We start from the raw sequence: 20,498 nt of genomic DNA on the forward strand, positions 1-20,498 counted from the left end.
CATTCTTCCTACTGGATGGAACCCCCCCTCAAGGCAGAGAACCAGCAGAGTCAAGAGTAGACTTGCAGTCTGGACTTGAAGTCAACAGTTGGAGTTTCTAGTTCTGGCAAGTCCCTTCCCTGGAGTGCCTCAGCTCCCATGTGGGGAAGGCAGGGGATGAGCTCGAGTTTCTGCCAGCTTGGTGGCGCCCGGAGCACCCGTTCCCTGCCAAGTTCTCAGCATGACCCTGGGTCCCTGGGTCAGCATGGTAAATACCTGGTTTGTCCAACAGGTGGAGGCAGAGACCCCGGGCACTGAACGGGCAGCAAACCAAACTCCGCTCATCAGCTAAGCCCCCGGAAGTAGGGTGGGAGTGAAAGTGGATGGGATGAGAGGGGGATGGAGAGATGAGCAGAGGGGTCGGAGTCGAGGGGAGCTGCCTTGGCAAAGGAAGGCAAGATAGAGGCCTTTGCAGGGGGCCTGAAGTGAGATCTATTGAACACCTGCCAGGCACCAGGCACTTCCCATTCCTATCTCGGCGATTCTCACCACCTCCCTAGGCTGGACATTTGATAAGGAGCCCAGGGTCACACAGATGGTTAGTAGAGAAGCCAGGATTCAAACCAGGTCATTCTGACCCCAAAGCCTGTGTCCTTTCTACCGCGTCACTCTGGGACGGGAGGTTTTCAGAGAAATGGAAAGAACAGTCCCAGACCATTAGGAGCCAGATCCACAGCAAGCAGCAGGGGGCGGCTCCCCCAGGGCAGGGACGGGCACCTACCCTCTCCATAGACACCTCATCTCCCTGCACCTGTCCCCAGCCCTGGACACTCCATCCACCCATGGAAACAGTCTCAGCAGGAAGGGAACCCTGGACCAGAAAGAAGTCTTGGGTTCCTGCCCTGAGTGCTATCTCTGACTTGGGTGGCACTGCCTTCTTTGGGCTTCATGGCCTCATCTGTCACCTATTTGAAGGCAGGTCTTGGACGACTTGAGGTCCCTCCCAGCTCCAAGATGGCTGATTGCCCCACCCGGCCAGCCCCCTTACCTCTGTGGGCCACGCGGAGTAGGGCCTCCTGGCTGAAGCGCTGTTGTGCTGAGTTGGTGGCCACACAGCGGTAGGAGCCTGCATCGCCTTCCTGTACATCCAGGATCTGGAGGACCCCGTTGGGAAGGGTGATGAGCCTTGGGAAGGGACAGAGGGCACCTGTGAGGTGGACAGGAGCTCTACAGGGAGGGTGGCAGTGCCCCAGCTGTCCTGAACCCACCACCCCTCCTTCCTGAAATACCTACTGTGGCTTACTAAGCTCACTCGTAATAAATGCAAATTAAAACTAAAAGATACTGGAACTTCCCTGCTGGTCCAGAGGTTAAGAATCCGCCTTCCAACGCAGGGGACCTGGGTTCTATGCCTGGTCAGGGAACTAAGATCCCACGTGTCACAGGTAACTAAGCCTGCGCTCTCCAACTACTGAGCCCACACTCTCAAGCCTGTGAGCCACAACTATGCCTCAGCTAAGACGCGACACAGCCAAATAAGCATTTTATCAAACCTGCATGCACCTTTTAGACCCAGCAACGTCACTTCAAGGACTTCATCCCAAGATATTCTCATACACATACACAAAATGTATGTTTAACAATATTCACTCCAACCCTGTCTGCCATAGCAAAAGACTGGCAACAGTCCAAGCGTCCATCTGTAGGGTGGGAACTAGCTAAATTTGTTCGGGTACATTCATAGAATGGAATGCTAGGCAGCTGTTAAAAGGATGCAGCTCCTTGTGTGCTGATACAAGGCCATCTCCAAAATATGTATGGTACAGAACAGTGCGTGGAGGACATGTACTTATATGCTTTTGCACGGAATGTTCCTGGTCATAGTGGTTGTCTTAGGGAACCTGTGATCCGGGGAGCTCTCAGGAGCAGACTTTATTTTCATTAAATAACCTTCTGTAAAGTTTGAATTTGTTTACCTCCTGCCTGTATTACCTTCTCTCTCCTCTGATAAAATCCCTTCTAGTCACATGATCTCAATTTGAACCTTGAAACAAGCCTAAGAGATAGAGGGGATCATAGCCTTCATTTTATTGGTGAGAAAACCAAATCTTGGAGGGAGGAGGGTATTTTTCCAGGGTCCCACAGTTAAAGCAGAGTTATGACTGGAACCTACATCTCCTGGTGCCAAATCCCACATTCTTCCCATCTGCCTGTCTTAGCAGCTATTAGATGGCTAACAATGCCAGTGGGAAGGGATGTAGTCCCAGCAAGTGCCCCCGCCCGCCAGTCAACGTGTACATTATGGAGGAGGGGCAGGATGGATGAGGGTGGTGTTGTCTGCCCTTTTGGTGAGGGTTGGAAAGCAGTTGGGGCTGGAAGAACCCAGAGATCTTGCTTAGAGATAGTGCAATCCCAGGCAGAGAAGTGTCCACGGGGGACTGGGTGGTGGGAAGCAGAATGGGCTCTGGCCCCAGCAGGGAGGGAGTGGGTCTTCCTGAATTTTCTAGCTGTGATCTCTGCAGGGTCAGCTTGAGGGTGAGACTTCTAGTTTCTCACTGTGGATGCAGGCTAGGCCAAGGTCAAGGAGGGAATGGGGCAGCTGTGTACGCGAAGTGAAGATCCCTTGGCTCGTGGGGAAAGCAAGGTATGAGAAAATCTAAACACAGGAGAAAAGCACTAGCAGAAGGGTGTTGGGACAGAATTCTGGCCATAAGCCTAGAAATCTGCTGTGGCCCAAAGACTTAGAACAAACACATAAACCTTCATCACTCCTCCCCTCACCCCACAGGCAAACTCAACTCTGCCTCCGGAGTCTTATCCTCAGCTCCAAGAGCTGCCTGCAGCAGTGCTGGGGCCAGCAGGGGAGAGGTGATGAGGAGGTGCAGGGTGTCTAGAGCTAAATCCTGGGCCAGGACCCAGCCTGTCGCCACGAATTTGATGGGAAAGACAAGGACCCATTTCGGAAACAAGGCCCCCACCCCCATCCTGGTCTCCTCCACCTTATATTCTCTAAGACCTTTCCTCCCTCCTCAGTCTCAAGAGCTGGCTGCACTTCCTGACCCCAAAGGTTCCCGGTCTTTCCAGGGAAATGTTGCTCCAGGTATCCAAGAGTTTCCCTGGTGGCTCAGTGGTAAAGAATGCGCCCGCCAATGCAGAAGACATGGATTTGGCCTCTGGGTCGGGAATATCCCCAGGAGAAGGAAATGGCAACCCAGTCCAGGATTCTTGCCTGGGAAACCCCATAGACAGAGGAGCCCGGAGGGCTACAGTCCGTGGGGTTGCAAAAAACACGACTTAGCAACTAAACAACAAAAACAACAATCCAAGAGCTAATACCTCCTTTGACAAGTAATATTGCCTAAACTATGTGTGTTGAATGAACGAACAAAGGAATGGATGCCTTTCCTTGGGTGTGGTGCTGTTGCTGCGTTTGCTACAGCCAAAGAAGTGAGATGGCACCACTTTTAATGTTCATTTAATATCTTTGCTGCTTTGTTAAAAATGTGGTTTCAAAAGCTCTGTCCTTGGAAGGATGTCCAAGACACATTGGTTAGTGGGGGGGAAAAATCACAAAACAGTGTTTGCGAAGCAATGCTATTTTTGGAAAATAGATAAATGATATGCTAGGATGTGCCCAGAAAAAGTCAAGGGTGGTAAAGCTCACGTCAGTCGTGGAGGTTTTCTCAGCAAGGGGGATTACTGGTGGGGGCGCTCTTCTTTGTTCTGCTTTTAAATTTCTTGGTTACAGTGAACATTTATTAGTTTGGGAATATAAAACTTAAATGGAAAAATGCACGTGCCCTTGTACACTTTGTTTTGTAACTCCTGGCTCTGGAATAAAAGCAGCTGTGGCATAGTGAGGAGAATTGATTCCAATAAATGTGATTTTTAGCAAGTGACATCCAATGTCCAGGCCTCAGGTTTCTCCTTTGAAAAACGGGCTTCATAAATTCCTATGTATTTCACACCCCTGACCCTGTTAATGTGTTATAAGCCCACATAAGATCGTGGTAATAGCTATCTGTGGTCAGTTTGTAGGTGACTTTTTCTTCTTTAAGTTAGTATATTTTATCGTTTTAAAATGACTTCAAATAAAATAGCTACTTATAGAATGAAAGCAACCTCTATCTAAAAGGGAGGAACCATTCTCTTCCCAAGCCTGAGCCTGCTTCCTGTACCTGCAAAAGGACACTTGAACCCCGGGATTCAAGAGCAGAGAAGAAATGGCAGAGCTGCTCTGAATGTCCTGAGGGCCAAGGCGCCCCACCTTGGGGCAGATTCAGAGATCCACCCCAGGAAAAGGGACACGAGCCGAGGGTCACATGAGGCTGACACAAGATGGACCCTGGGAGATGGGCAGGGCAGAGGACTGGACCAGGGATCCTGCAGGAATTAAATCCATTCATTTTAAAGTGTGAGTACGGGAAGATCCTCTGGAGAAGGAAATGGCAACCCACTCCAGTATTCTTACCTGGTGAATCCTATGGACAGAGGAGCCTGGCAGGCTCCATGGGGTCCATGGGGTCGCAAGAGTCAGACACAACTTAGCGACTAAACCACCACCACCACCAAAGTGACAAAGCAGACTTCCCCGGTGGCTCAGCGGTAAAGAATCCGCCTGTAATGTGAGAGACCTGGGTTCGATCCCTGGGTCGGGAAATCCCCTAGAGAAGGAAATAGCAACCCACTCCAGTATTCTTGCCTGGAGAATCCCATGGACAGGTGAGCCTGGCAGGCTACAGTCCATAGGGTCGCAAAGAGTCGGACACGACTGAAGCGACTTAGCACGCAGACACAAAAGTTACAAAAGAGAGAGTTGATTTGAAGAAATGTATAAAGTGAGTGATTATATAAATGTCTTAGGGGTGGCCAAGATTATGACAGGAGTTTGTGAATGCCTGTGATTTGGGAAATGTTGCTCTTGGTGATTATTGGTTCCTGTGGAAGAAAAATGATCCCCTCTCATTAGAAATTAGTGTAAGTATCAGGCAATTGCCTTAGGGTCTAGACTTTGCCGTCAGTGCCCAAAATATGCATACAGACCCTGACGGCGTGTGCTTATTAACTGCACATGTGCACAGCCTACACCTGGGCATATGGTCTCCTTCAAACCTCTGAGTCGAGTTTATGAATAGCATATTTGTACATGAACTCTATCCGGGCATGTGTAAAAATACATACCTTGGGCATAATCAAGTTGCTGTTTTAGGTATTTCTTTATCCCCCACAATGTGCTGGGACATATGAGCCTGGCTTATTTATAGATCAGGATCAATTTTCAGAGGACTTGGGGGCAAACACTTCCAGAGTCCAGGAACTGACAGCTCCAGCCTCCTGGGAGAGGCCTAACTAGATGCTGGGAGGTGCGGGAACTCCTCTATTTGTGGAGAAACACTGAGGAAGTAACCTCTCCTCTGAGCATAACTGGATCCATCTCTAAGCCCACCTACAACAGGAGCTTCTTCAGACCCTGCGGTTTCCCCACCCCAACCACCAAATCATCCACCCCAGGGCTCCAACGCCAGATACTCTCGGCAGCAGCTGTGTGACTTGAGGCAAGTGACTAGTGTCTCTGATCCTCAGTTCCCTCGTTTCACAGTTCAGAGAAAAGCATCTGCCACAGCCACACAGACAGACCTGGAAGGGGGTTCTGTATGCATGAAGTGAAAAAAAAAAAAAAAAAGCAGGAATTGCAATATAATCCCATTTTTGTTTTCTATAAAAAAGACTGAATAGAAATACCCAGCATATATCATCCAAAATGTTTAATATTTATAAACATACAGGGGAAAAGTCCTGAAGGTAGACATCAAAACTAACAGAGGCTTCCCAAGTGGCAAGAAGATGAGTCATTTTTGTTTCTTCTTCTCTGTTTATACGAATTTGAAAAATAGATCCAATAGGAATATAAACAAAGTAAATAGAGGAAAATGTGAAAAATAAGAAACCCTTAGCTTGCAGGATGATGGGAGGGATTAAGTGAGAACACACCGCTCGCATTAAGCAGGGCCTCTTGTGACTTTTAACGAGGGGAGAGTTTTCTGCTCTCTCCCACCTCGCACTTGACCCTCACCCAGCAACTCCCTGGAAGCGTCCACCCCCAGCAGTGAGGGGCGCCACACTCGGAGGCACAGAACTTAACATGCTGGTGCTGGGAAACTGGGTTGGCAATCCCAAGGCCCCGCCCTAGAATGCTCATTCTGGGGATAGTAGAAGGGCATGGCAACCCACTCCTGTATTCTTGCCTAGAGAATCCCATGGACAGAGGAACCTGGTGGGCTACAGTCCATGGATTCGCAAAGAGTCGGACACAGCTGAGCGACTGACACTATGGAGCAAATGACTCTAAGAGGTGGTTAAACAAGTTGAACAGGTTCTCAGCACAGGGCTGCTCAGGGGACTTGTCAATTCCAAGAGGGAGATTTATAGGCACTTTCCTGGTCTTATTTGATCATGGAAAAAAAATTTTTTTTTCCAAGAATCATCTTTAGGGACTAATATTCTCAAAAAAAACCTCACTTTGGAAACCACGATCTAGTCCAACCCATTGGACCACTGGGGCTCACTGATCACCAGAATCACAGGATCACTTACATCTTGGCTTCTCACCCTTCTTCCTCCCTTCCAACTGTTGCAGAGATGTGGCCTGTGGCTTTTCTATCTAGAAGTTTCTCTCACACTTTCACCCCTACCAAGACATGGACAAAAGTCAGAGGAGCTGGGCCAACTCAATACTCTAAAGACAGGTTAGTTCCAGGGCAGAGAGATCTGGAAACCAGTATTTCTGAGCCTGAGGAATCTCACCTCAACTGGGAGAGGAGAGAGTGGGCTGGTAACTACAGCCAGAGAGATGCACGGAAAGGAGGGCAGGGTGGCTGGGAAAGGCTTTTGGAGAAACCTTTTCAAAATGTAAGAATCCGCGGGGTGGGACTTCCCTGGTGGCACAGTGGTTAAGAATCCGCCTGCCAATGCAGGGGATACAGGTTTGATCCCTGGTCCAGGAAGATTCCACGTGCCTCAGAGCAACTAAGCTCATGTGCTGCAGCTCCTGAGCCTGGGAGCCGCAGCTGCTGTAACCAGAGTGCTAAAGAGCCTGTGCTCTCAGCCACAAAAGAAGCCACCGAAATAAGAAACCCACGTGCGGCAACCAGACAGCAGCCCTGGCTCATCTCAAATAGAGAAAGCCCACGTGCAGCAACAAGACCCAGCGCATCAATTAAAAAAGAATCTATGGGGTGGCGGCCAAGTCACGAGACCAATTCCAAGACCAGGGATGCAAATGAGCCTCATGCCTTCTGGACATGCTCTGTGTACGTTTGGGCTCTCCCAGGAAGCCATAGGAGTGATCAGGTCCTGGGTCTAGCCTCTGCTTCTCCTCTGCCCTAGAAACCATTCCCTGGGATTGCTCCATTGCCTTTATGGGGAGAAAGGAGGGTGAAACAGAAAAGCTCTCCACAACCCAGTTATCAAATGCTGCACCCCACTGGATGGAACTGAGGGAAGAAGAGAAGTTATGTATCTAGGGTAGAAATTTCAGAGGAACCTGCAAAGAGAAAGCCTCCCAGCAGCCTCCTGGCCCTGAGCAAACTACAAACATCCAGCCAATGCCTCACTGTGTGGCCTTGGATAAAACACAGCTCCTCTCTGGCCCTTGGTCTCCTCCTCGATAAAACAAGTGGTTGGGCTACATATGCTCTGAAGTACTAGATCACTGCTCTTAACCCAAGCCCCATAGCTTGGTAGGTGGCTTTTCTCCTAGGGAGCAAAAACCTCTGGCCCAATTTCTCTTTGGGACCAGAAATGAGCTGAGCATCTGGTAGTGGTTGGCTCCTAAGTCAGTTTGGGCAAATGGAGCCACCTTGACTCTAAGGATCCCAGTTTCCAAGAACGTCCCAAAGCCCAACCTATCTGCCCTCTGGGAACCACTCCCCACTCCATTATAGGACACTCACCGAGGCTCCTCAGGCACTGTCACCTGGTCCTTCTCCCAAGTAATGACGGGTGTTGGCAGTCCTTCGATTTGGCACTGAAAGCGAGCGGTCCCGTTCTCCTCCACAGTCTGAGATTCTGGGTGCAGGGAGAAGCCTGCAAGGGCTGGGGATGAGGACAGTGAGAAAATACAGCGACAGGAGAGGGACACGAGAAAGGAGGCCACAGTGAGCACAGATGGTGAAACACACGTGCACACGGACACGGAGGGACACCGGCGACAGAAACACGTGCAGAGAAAATTCAACCCGACGCAGACAGGCAGGCAGAGGGTAAGTGGTGATGACTGGTCAGATGAGTCCCCCTGCCTTACTCATGTCAGACTACAGTGTCTCCTCTGGCCTCAAAATTATGTCATGGTGATCTGTGCTTCCTAAGAGCCCCCCCAAGGGGTGGCTGGATGATGCAGCTCAGCGCCACACACTCTATGGGCGTGGGGAGCACCGCTGTGCTCCTGACACTCAAGTCTCTCTGGTGGGCTTCCTGGAGGAAAGCACAGGTCTAGACTCTCGAAGTCACAGGGAAGGAAAAAGAGGAGCAGCAGAAGAGTGGGGAAGATGTGAGACTATTGAACGGTGAGACAGATAGTAGCAGGAAGGGACCCACTGGGCAGGACAGGAGGCAGGGAAAGGGGGGTGGCTCAGGGACAAGCCTTTGTGCAAGTAACTAACGGCGGATCCCAGTTCCCACACCCCACGTCGTGCGGATCTCAGCTCAGCCCCAGATGTAGCACTTACTGGCGAGCTTGACCACTGCAGCCTGGCTGGCCATCACCCCAAGGGGGCCATGGGCCAGGCAGGAATAGCTGCCTTCAATGACCTCTGAAGCCCCAGGGTCTGCCTCGTCAGTGCCATCTACTGTTGGCAGCTGGGACAGCCATAGGGAGCCATTGGGTAGCAGGCGAAGGTGCTTGTGCTCAGGGAGGGTGCCTCCATCCTTGCTCCACGTGACGCTGGTGGGGGGTCCGGTGGCAGCCACCCCCAGACTGCAGTCCAGCACCAGGGCTTGTTCTGGGCCCAGGATTACTTGCAGCGGCCCTGCTCCACAGCTCAGCGACACGGTCGTCTCCTGGGGCAATGGCTGCTCCCCTGCGTAGAGGAGGGACACCAGGGCCATCAGAGTGTGTCCTCCTACATCCCACAGCTTCCAGCTCCTGAGCCACTTGCACCAGGGTTGGGGACAAGCCTCGGAGAAAGAGGGCTCATGAGGAAACCTGTGTCTGGATCCCAGCTCTACCTCTGACTAACTGTGATCTTGGGTCAACGGCTGCGCTCCGTGCCCATCGTGCCCACCCCTCAGCCCCACTCAACTTCCTCATCCACAAAATAACAGTTCTTAGCAAAATGTGAAAGCAACTCAAATGCCCAATCACCTGGGCGTGCGTGCGTGCTAAGTCGCTTCAGTCGTGTTCAACTCTGTGCGACCCTATGGTGCACCAGGCTCCTCTGTCCATGGGGATTCTCCAGGCAAGAAAACTGGGATGGGTTGCCATGCCCTCCTCTAGGGGGATCTTCCCAACCCAGGGATCAAACCTGAGTCTCATGCCTCCTGCACTGGCAGGCAGATTCTTTACCTCTAGCACTACCTGGGAAACCCAATCACTTGATGAATGGATAAATATATTACTCAGCTATCAAAAGAAATGAAGTACTGACATTTGCCTCAGAGGGAATAAACCTTGAAAACTTTATGCAAAGGGAAAGAAGGCAGTTATGAAACGCCACATATTGTATAATGTGATCTCATTTCTATGAAATGTCCAGAATAGGCACATCCATAGAGACAAGACCATAAATTCATGGTTGCCAAGGACTGGGGAGAGGGAAGAATGAAGAGAGATGGCTAAGGGATCTAAGGTTTCTTTTTTGGGTGCTGAAAATGTTTCTAGAATTAGATAGTGGTGATGGTTGCACAACCTCGTGAATAAACTTAACCCACTGATTTGTAGCCTTTAAATGGTGAATTTTGTGGCTTGTGAATTGCCTCTCAATTTAAAAAGTCTTAGTCATTTGTTCTTCAAAAGGCTGCCATGAGTGGTCAGTGAGATGCTGTGTGCTAAGGGAGAGCGGCACAGTGGCTGACCTGGCTCAGTAATGTCATTCCCTCTCCTGGAATCCTGCAGATCGTCTCAACCATGATTGTCCAACTCACTTCTGCTGCAGCGACTGCAAGAGTTAAGCTCTCCTCCCTGCAGCTGATTCCTCCAGAGCCGCACAATGAGCCAGCACAGAACCCAGGCCTCCAACCCTCTGCAGATGCCCCACAAGAGCCCGCAGCTCCAACACCACCCTGGCCACAAAGGTGGACAGCAGAGGAAGGGAGCAGGAGGTGAAGCAGGAGGACAACAGAGGCAGGGAATGCCATCCCAGGGTCAAGGCAAAACACCCAAATGACAATGTTTATCATTTTAAGCAACATCTCAGCCAGGCCAGTAACCATTATTCACAGGGAAATGGTGTGTTCTTCCCGTTGTATCTCCCACAAGGTTGGCCTGCTGCCTCCTTGTCCCATAGACGCTCCAAGGCTGAAGGCCCCCTTCTATCCTCTGGCCTGACACCTTGCTTAAAGGCACCATGGTGTGTCTGAGAGTGAGTCAGGGACAGAGGTGAAGACAATGGCCCATACTCATTACCAGGCAGGCCAGGGCTGACAGCGTCCCGTCAGGGGCATGCGGAAAGCACAGCGGTGGGGGACTCAGGCAACCCTCAGTTCTGGACCTGGACCTGTCACAGTCTAGCTGTGTGGCCTTGGGACTTTCTTGCTCCCACCCCCGCCCTGCTCGTTTACTCAAACACAGCCGGTGATGTCTGAGATTCTCTGACGGCAGGATTGTCTAGTGAACTGGACACACCTATTCCTAAACTGATTTAGAGTATCATCTAGCTGTGCAGTGCTCAGTCACTTCAGTCATGTCCGACTCTTTGCAACCCCATGGACTGTAGCCCAGCAGGCTCCTCTGTCCATGGGATTTTTCAGACAATACTGGAGCGGGTTTTCAAGACGTCCTCCAGGGCATCTTCTCAACCCAGGGATCGAACCTGTGCCTTCTGCATCTCCTGCATTGTAGGCGGGTTCTTTACCCATTGAGCCATCTGGGAAGCCTGTATCATCTAGATACACACAAAAAACTATAGATACCTTCCACATCTAAACATGTGCACCCGAATCTCTGCTACACCTACACACATATTTGCCAACACTTTAGGATCAAGACGGAGGGGAGAAGTCCTGACAAGCTGAGATACAGAGGCCAGTGCAGAAGCCAGGCCACCGCTGTGGGAAGACAGACAGACAGAGGGGGTCTGAACGGGCCTCTCTGCCTTTCTTAAAGGCTCTGCAGGCACCTTCAACGACACAGCTGGTTTCAGCAGTACTAGAGGGTGCAGCCAGGAGAAGGCAGCACTTGCCCTCACCTGGCTTCCAGCCAAACTGGGGAAGGAAGCCACGAAGAGCACCTGATCCCAGGGCAGAAGATCAAGCTTCCAATCATGCTGTTCCATCTACCAGCTATGTGACAAGCCACTTCACCTCTCTGGGCCTCGGTTTCCACATCTGTAAAATGAAGGTGATACTATGGAGCCTGTGAGGATTACACCAGATGATGGAGGGCAGGGCTCCAGTTCAAAGCTTAACAGGCATCAATCAAGGAATGGGAACTCATTCTTTAGAGGCACTTCATAAACTGGAGATCTCACTGGTGGCTCAGATGATAAAGAATCTGCCTGCAGTGCAGGAAACCCGGGTTCGATCCCTGGGTTGGGAAGATCCCCTGGAGAAGGGAATGGCAGCCCACTCCAATATTCTTGCCTGGAGAATCCCAGGGACAGAGGAGCCTGGTGGGCAACAGTCCATGGGGTTGCAAAGAGTTGGACACGGCTGAACGACTAATACTTTGACTTCATAAACTGGAAAGGGATGTACAAATGCAAATCACTATTCTCAACATCCAGTCCCTTGTCTATCTGCGGCCCTAGATTCGGATGCAAACGCGGTCGGGGCAAGGCCAGCCTGGGCTGTCAGCCCAGCGGCTTCCAAATGCCCCATTCCAGCCGCCACTGAGCAGTCGGTTTGAGTTTCAGGGAAGAAAAGCCCCACATGACTCGAATCCCTGAGCCCTCTGGCAGCCTCCCTGCCCCCCAAAGCATGTCGGAGGCTTGGAAAATCCCCCGCCGTGGTGAACAAACAATGTGAACAGTTGGGTCCCCGAGCAGCTGCTGGGTCTGTCAGCAGCCTGGGCTCGGACAGGCAGGATGGCGGCCAGAGGGGCCGTGGCTGGCTGGGGAGCCCAGAGAAGGCTCCAATTCCTTTCTGAATATTCATGGATCAGCAGATGTCTGGCTGCCCCACCTCAGAGGAGCTCAGCACCCAGCAAGACCAGGCAGCAGTGGAAACCAACAGGGATGTAGATGTGGGGAGAACTCGGGGTCCCGGGGGGTACAGGGCTGTGCCAGGAGTCCAGATCAGCTCACGTTAATGAAAATATGTGCAGAGCCTGAGACTGCTCATTTTATAGATGGGGAGGAGCCCAACTGAGGCCCAACAGGGGAGGGGCTCGCCTCTCTGGGAGATAGTCTGGGGAAATTGTCCTTCTTGGATATCCCAGGGGTGAACCCAGCATCAAGGAGAGAGCTGCTCCCGAATAAGAGGAGGTTCTCTCTGCCTCAGGGCCCAGCCCAACTTCTGTGCCCAGGACATGTGGATCCTTAGGCGCTCAGCTCAGCTGCCACATCCTTCCATGAAGTTGCCCCTGTTCCCCTCCAAGGAAGGTCTTTCCTGGGTCTCACAGAATGGAGCCACTCAGAGGTCCCCTACCCATCCTTCCTCTTGCCTAAGACAGACCATGGGATGTGGTGGGACCAGCCTTGGCCTAGAGTCAGAGTCCTAGGCGCATCGTGTGTTGTATGACCTTGGTCCGTCTTCCTCCTTTCAGGTTCCATTTCCCTAGTTTTAAAATGAAGAGCTGCCACAGTTCTCGTTTTCACCAAAATTCTCCCAGCAGTAGAGGAGATCAGACTCAGGAGGCTTACTGACCACCTGAAATGCTTTTATTTTGAAACCTCTGGCCCATTTTGCATCCTATTCTGCTACACAGCAGTGTTGGCTTTCATGTACATGTGGCTCCTACACCACCAAATCTTTTTGCATAAAGGGATGCTCCGGAGAGTGGGCAGTGTTTGCCCAGTGGTTTCATGGCCCCCCCCTTTCCCACCACCCCCAGCCCCTCCCATGAGCACTTCTCAGCCCTCCCTCTCAGGCCAGGGCGGACAAAGCGGACACGCTGTGGCCAGCTTTCTGCTCAAGGGGTTCTCCCTCCCCCACAAGCCCTTCTCCTCACTCTCCTGGGTGGGGAGGGGGGGACCCTGCTGGAGATACAGAGCTTCTATGCTCAGGAGCCCCAGGACCATCTCTCAGTCTCCTTTTTCTGGCATTATTTTACCCACTTGCAGGATAAATTAGATTTTATGAGGCCAATTAGGACCCAGACAGAAAGGAGATTCGCTGCTGAGCCCTGGGGCCAGCTCAGTGCTGTTCTGCAGGATTTGTGGGGGCCTGGCATAAGCCAGGGTTCCGTTCCTCAGTGAACTTTCAGAAAAGAGGATGGGGGAGTGGGGGGAAGAAGGGGGACAAAGCTGAGATGCTACCTTTGTTAAGGCAAGAACTTGCCACAAACATCAATGCCTTGTCATTTTTGAATTTCAGGGCTCAACAGATTTATAACTTGTTTTCAGTCTACAAGGGCAATTCTCCATGACACCGACACCACTCTTTCCCAGGAGACACAAGTCAGTTTCTTCCAGAAACCTCCTTCCCCACTCCCCACCTTGGCCACCTCCCATACCACACGCTAAGCCCCTCCCACAACAGCTAAGCCCCTCCCACAACAGCTGGAAGGAGAGCTTGGGACTGTTGCCTGGGATGCGAGGAAGACAGCATTCCCTTCATCTGTGATCCTGTGGAGTCAGGCTCGGCCCCAGCAGACTTGACAGCAAAGCCACGCTCAGCTTGACTGGCCTACCTCCTGCTTCCTGTCACGCGGAGCCCCCACCAGACCAAACCACTTTCTGTTCTCGGAAAGCGCTGCTGCTCCATCTTCCCTCAGTAGCTGTGCCATCCTGGGGTCTGACTTCGACGGCGCTCCTTTTTCTGCCCCATAGGACCCTGGGTACCTGAGCCATTGCAGTTAGCATGGCAGATTTCTGACTTGCCTATCTCCCCAGCAAGGCAACAAGTTTGAGATTATCGTCCTGGTCAGCGTTCCCTAGGACCTAAAACACTGTCTGGCACACAGCAGGTGCTCAGTAAATAGTCCTTGAACAGATGAGAGGACAGGCGGAGAGACACGCAAGAGGACAAGACACAGAGCCCCTTGTGCTTTTCCAAACATCCATTTCCTTATCTGGAAAAATTATAGGAACTCCCTTCAGGGCTGGGGATGATGTGAATAATACATGTGGGAAAATGCCTAGCATAGTATGTGCCTCCTATGAGATATCCAGCAAAATGCTGAAAATGCACCAAGGCAGGGAATTCCCTGTTAGGAATTCCCTGGTTAGGACTCTGTGCGTTCACTGCCGTGGGCGAGTTTCACCCCTGATCAAGGAAATAAGGACTTAAGATCGTGCAAGCTGTCCGGCGCAGCCAAAAAAAAAAAAAAAAAAGCCCAGAGACAAAACAGCAAACTCACATTCAAAGAAATTCTGTACTTAAACATTACCAGGACTGGGGAGCTCATTACCTCACCTCTGCTGCTATATGGAAGGTCCGATTAAAAATACCTTCCTTGTGTGCCCACCTTTGTCTCTCTTATGCTCCATTCATTTGCCAGAGCTCCAAGCTATGTGCAAGGTAAGTGAGCCCCTTATGAAGCCATCTGGAAGTCTTGACTCTGCACCAGCTTGTGTGTTCAGGTTTGCACCTGAGAGATGGCTTCCTGAGCCTCTGCTTCTCAACCTCAGGGACCCCACAGCCCCTCAAATCCAGACAATGCCTCAGCAGTGAGGCAGTAGTAGCTGGCAGCCCAGCCAGCCCCAAGCACGAGGATTCCATTTCTTTGCATGTCAGGCCCAGATCATCCTCTCTGGTTTTCTTCTCTCCCCGCAGCTGCCATCCCCCGTCCCTGACCAGGCTGGGGCTGGGGTCTTCCCCCATCAGAGCCACTCTTTCTCTTCCTCCCCTGTGACCTGGGGAGCTGGGAGCCCCTAGGCCTGCTTGGCAATAACATCTGTTCTGCATCTGGAATTCTGTGTCAAGTCTGGTTCCTGTATCTCAGAAAGAGTGGAGGCAAAACAGGAGGCAGTGGGTGGGGGTGGGTGGGGAACAGTGGATTCCAGGGCCCAGGCCCAGACACACGAAGTGAGGGGGCTAAGCCCCAAGTTGTTGGTAACTTCTCATGTGATGGGGAGGGGTGAAGAGAGACTGAACTCGGGTTTAATGTGTACCAAATCCCGGGAAGGCATGGCTACTCCAATAGCCAGGAGATTGGTTACGGTCCCAGTTCAGTCTCCATCCATGTAACTCTGGGAAGTCACTCAATTTTCTCATCTGCAAAATGAGTTCATGCTAAAAGTATTTCTAAGTTCTCCTTAGTGCCGACCTTTGAAGACTCATTGTGAGATTAATCAACTTGAAACTCATGATTAACTGAAGTGAAGTGAAGTCGCTCAGTCATGTCCGACTCTTTGTGACCCCATGGACTGTAGCCTACCAGGCTCCTCAGTCCACGGAATTTTCCAGGCAAGAGTACTGGAGTGGGTTGCCATTTCCTTCTCCAGGGGATCTTCCCAACCCAGGGATCGAACCCAGGTCTCCCACACTGCAGGCAGATGCTTTACTGTCTGAGCCACCAGGGAAGCCTGAGCCATGACTAACTGAGCCATGAAAAAACATACAAGATCAGTGAAGGTTTAACTGGATTGTTTAGATTCACTATTAATAGAGATTATGTTCGGGACTTGCTGGCAGTCCAGTGGTTAAGATGTCCCATTCCAACGTCAGTGGTATGGGAACTAAGATTCCACATGCCTCTTGGCCAAAAGGCCAAAACATAGAACAGAAACAATACTGTAACAAACTCAATAAAGACATTTTTCAAAAATGGTCCACATCAAAATAAAAAAATCTTGAAAAAAAATAGAGATTGTGTTTGACCTAGTTCCTAACCCCCAAGATGAGGTTAGAAATGGCCACCCCAACACTCCAACTGATGGAGGTTGGCCTCCAAGCCTCTGGGATGAGAAAGGGATGGGAGGTGGGAGTTTCCTGGTGAGAAGAAAGCAGCTCACCTATTCTTAGAGCCCTCCTCCTGCTGACCTCTTGCATCACCACCCCCTAAATTCTGCTTGTGGTGAAAACAGAGCACTGGGCATCCCACCACCACTCCCAGGTAGGATCCCATTCACATCAACACTTCCCCAGTTCCCAATCCCTGACCAGAAGTGTGCTGGGGAGACAGGCAGTCAGTCTTGACTCCAACATGTCAAGGTGGCTGAAGTGTCTGTTATTTTTCACTTCTCCCTCCCTCACTCTCTACAAACTCCCTGAAACTATCATGCTAATTCTACTCTAGAATCCAGCTACTTGGCCATTCCAATTGCCACTACTTTAGTTACCACCACCCTCTCCTCTGGATTACTACCACAGCCTCCCAAGAAGAGGCAGCTTCCTGCCTCCATCCCATGCAATCATTCTCTACCTCGGTTGGAGTGAGCTGATGCAAAACAGATCTCAAAACCCTCCAGGGTTTCCCTGGTGCTCCGGTGGTTAACAATCCTCCCCGCAATGCAGGGGACACCATTTCGATCCCTGGTCCAGAAAGATCCCACATGCCGAGGGGGCAACTAAGCCCCTGAGCCACAACTACTGAGTGTGCGCTCTGGAGCCAGCGAGCTGCAACTACTGAGCCCACGTGCCTAGAGCTTGTGCTCCATAACAAGGGAGGCCCCGGCAGTGAGAAGCCCACACACAACTAGAGAGGAGCCCCCAGTCTCCGGAACTAGGGAAAGCCCACAGGCAGCAACGAAGACCCAGAGCATACAAAAACAAGTAAATATTTTAAAAGAAAAACAAAAAACAAACAAAAAAACCCCCAAGGACTCATTTGGGTTCTCAGGCCAGAAACCCTGGTGGGGCTTATAAGCCCCTTCATGAGTTGGATCCAGCTCCATTTTCAGCCTTCTCTTTTTGACACTCTGTGGCCCCTGGCCCATTCTTCCTTAACCTGCCTCATGCCTTGCACTCTAAACTCCAGCCAGATTTAGTTTCATCCGATGGTCTAAAGAAAGTCACTTCTGAGCGTTTGCATGTGCAGTTCTCTGTGCAAAACTCCCTACCATCGCTCTCCTTCCGTGCTAACTGACCCTCTGCACAGAGCTCTAGTTTTCACTACTTCCTGAAGGAAGCCTTTGCTGACTACCTGTCAGTCTCCTCCTTATTTACTATATCCAGGCACCGGTCACATGCTAGCCAAAACGAGTACTCAGTAAATATTTGTTGAATAAATGACCTCCATCCAGATGGGGCTGGCTAGTCAAACTCTAGCCTGGGGAATGTCCCCAGGACTGAGAAGATTTGCACACTCAAAGGATTTAGCACTGAGGACCGGCAGCGCAGTAACTTCAGCCAAGCACACTGCTGCCAAGGGAGCCCCAGCTCGGCCTTGTGCACTCGGAGTCCGGAGAGGCCAAGTCTCCGAGGCAAACTGAGCCCCTGGCGGGAGGCCCCACCGCTACTCCATAATGCTCGATTGAGTGCAGTTCCCAGCCCTGACTCCGCTTGGCTGGATGATCCCGACCCCGGTCTGGAGCTCTGAGAAGAGGGTGGGTACAACTCTTCGTTAATCCCTAGGTTCCCGGCACCCCACCTGACAACCCCAGACCCCCCACTACCCTGGCCCAGAGGCCGGGACCCCGCCCCTAGGCGGCCTCCTGCCGGGTCCGCAGTCGGGTCTGAAAAGGGGCGTGTCTTTGTAGGCAGCTAGGGGGTCCCAGTAGTTCCTGATACTTTCCCACCCGCTGTTTGGGTTTCCTGGAGAAGGGCCGGGGCGGGCCAGGCGGAGGCTCCTTCCCCCCTCCGCCGTCCCTGCCTCCCTCCCACGTGGCCTGGCTGAGTCTCTCTGGAAAGCCGCAGCAGCTGGAGAGAAATCCCCCTCCCCACCCCCACCTCCAAGTCCCTCCCCGACTAGCCCCGGACACATCCTCAACTCCCCGCTAGGCAGAGAAGGCAAGGACTAGGCGAACAAAGCGGGCAGCCCATCCCCCTCCCCAGCGCTCCCAACCACCTTCCCCCTGGGCCGCCCCCCAAACGCACACAGGGCCGAAACGGAGCGGGCCGGGGTAGAAAAAGGCTCCCTTAAGCATAGACACTTGGGACTTCGTCACCCCATCCCCAGCCCTTTCTCCATCTAGAACAACTCTGGAGAGTTACCCACCCCCAATGCGCACTGTGCTGGGGGCTGGAGCAGGCCTTGCTGACCTCGTCAACCCTTTTCAGATGTGTCCCTCGGGGGTGGGGCAGAAGTGACACGCGTCCCAGCCCGACAGCGAGTATTGGACTCGTCCACGAAAGCAACTGGTTCCTGCCCCCTCCCCCAGCCCACTCCGGGCCTCGGGTTTTGGGGGGAGGCAACAGTCCCCCGCTCCCCCCCGCAACCAGCCTCAGGGACACACCCACTGGACAAAGTTGAGTATTTTATCACAACTATCCCCAGTTAATCCGGAATCTCCTACTCCTGTCCCCCCACCAAGGGCAAGGACACTCCCCAAAAGCCAAGGCCAAATATTAGCTCAGTGCCATGAACACAATTACACACAATCTCAACACACACCCCTCCTCTTTCACACTCCCAACCCGGAGACGCGCGAGTACAAGGCAGTACCCGCCCCGCACAAACCACCGGCACCGCTGCCACTGCCCGCGATGCCACGCAGCGATCGGCCACGCACTGCGGACCTGTGCGCCAGGCAGAAGCCCCCTCCCCACCCTCCGCGCGCGCGCACACACACACACACACACACACTCGTACACTCACTCCGGACTCCACAAACCAAGGACATACACACCCCCTACGGACAAGTACGCGCCGCGAACGCCGCCCGCCGCGGCTCGCGGACCCCGGAGCGCAGGCATCACCGGCACAAGGGCGCGCAGCCGGCGCCCCACGGTCCCCATTCGCTCGGGACTCGGGGCGCGGCGGCCCCACAGCCTCACGCAGTCCGGGGCGCACAGTCACCCCGCAGGCGCTCCCGCCGCTGCCTGGGCGCCCGCCCTTACCGCGCGCGGTCAGCAGGCAGAAGGTCAGAGCGATGAGCCCGCTGCCGCGGCCAGCGTCCCCCCGCGACATGGGGCCGGGCCCGGGCTGCCGCCGCCGCCGCCTCCCCGCGCCTCGGCCGCCGCCGCCGCCGCCGCCGGGGGAGGGCGCGCCGGGCGTCAGTGGCCCGGGGAGGCGCGGCGCCGCGGGCGGGGGCGCGGCCTCGGGGGCCCGGGCCTGAGCGGGGGCCGGCGCGGGGGCCGGGGCTGCTGCCGCCTCGCCCGCCCCTCCATCGCCATCTTGGGCGAGCCGCCCAGGCGGGGGCGCCAGGCGAGCGCGGCCGGTCGAGCCCCGCCGGGGACCCTGGCCCCGTGCTGTGACCTGCGCCTCGCGGGTGCTCCGCCCTGCTGGGGTCTGCGCGCGTGTGCCTCGCCGGCTCCGGGTCGCCATGGGCCACCCCTCACCCCCCATTTGGGCAGTTGGTTTCTGGGTCTGTTTGTCTCTTCGTCTCTGCCTCGGGATCTCTTTCTGCCTCGATGTCTCTATTTCTTTTCTCTGCAGCTGCCTCAGGGTCTCCAGCGTCTGGGTTCCAGGCTCAGTGGAGGCAGATTCAAGGCCTTGGTTTCTGTCCTGATAACCCCATCTTGCCATTTGAGCCAGTCCATTCCAGCCCAGGTCCTGGCCTGAATCCTCCTTAGTTTCTCCACCGACAGACCCTCTGGGGACTCGACGGTTCCCTCCTCATCTCCATTTCCACTGCCATGACAAACTGATGACTTCTGTTGACCTTTTGGTCTTGGAATAACCAGCCCCAGCAGGGCATTTACTCTACTCCAAGCACTGCCACAGGCTTCCCAGGCGGCTCAGGGGGTAAAGAATCCTCCTGCAGTGCAAGAGATGCCGGTTCAATCCCTGGGTCAGGAAGATCCCCTGGAGGAGGGCATGGCAACCCACTCCAGTTTTCTTGCCTGGAGAATCCCATGGACAAAGGAGCCTGGTGGGCTACAGTCCATAGGATCACTAAGAGTTCGACAAGACTTAGTACCCATGAACATGCAAGCACTGCCATATTTGCACCTCTCTGCAGCCCTGGGAGAGACAAGGAAGGTTTGATTGCTCTCATCTTACATGTAGGGAAACTGAGGCTGGAGGAGGCAAAGTGACTTGCCTAAGGAAACGAGGCCAGGGAGTAGCCGATACAAGACCTGAACTCTGGTTTTCTGACTCCAGGAGGTCATTTCCCACTCACAATTTCAACTGTGCGTTCTGTGTCCTAGCTAGACTG

At 53.0% G+C, this 20,498-nt stretch overlaps 1 protein-coding gene across 4 annotated transcripts in view; it reads right to left on the bottom strand.

The window, feature by feature from the left end:
* The window catches only part of IGDCC4 (immunoglobulin superfamily DCC subclass member 4), a 39,652-nt gene extending 19,974 nt beyond the window's left edge, over positions 1–19,678 (bottom strand). For all 4 annotated transcript variants that reach the window (XM_061430104.1, XM_061430103.1, XM_061430102.1 and 1 more), the window contains exons 1-4: positions 19,237–19,678; positions 8,706–9,056; positions 7,932–8,073; positions 1,028–1,164 (exon numbers count right to left, since the gene is read on the bottom strand). In XM_061430104.1, the coding sequence (XP_061286088.1) occupies positions 1,028–1,164; positions 7,932–8,073; positions 8,706–9,056; positions 19,237–19,663 (1,057 nt within the window). In that variant the 5' untranslated portion in view covers positions 19,664–19,678. The remainder of the gene's footprint in view (positions 1–1,027; positions 1,165–7,931; positions 8,074–8,705; positions 9,057–19,236) is intronic.
* Between the last annotated feature and the right edge of the window lie 820 nt (positions 19,679–20,498).

This window comes from Bos javanicus, chromosome 10 (assembly GCF_032452875.1).
Source record: "Bos javanicus breed banteng chromosome 10, ARS-OSU_banteng_1.0, whole genome shotgun sequence".
Taxonomy (NCBI): Eukaryota; Metazoa; Chordata; class Mammalia; order Artiodactyla; family Bovidae; genus Bos; species Bos javanicus.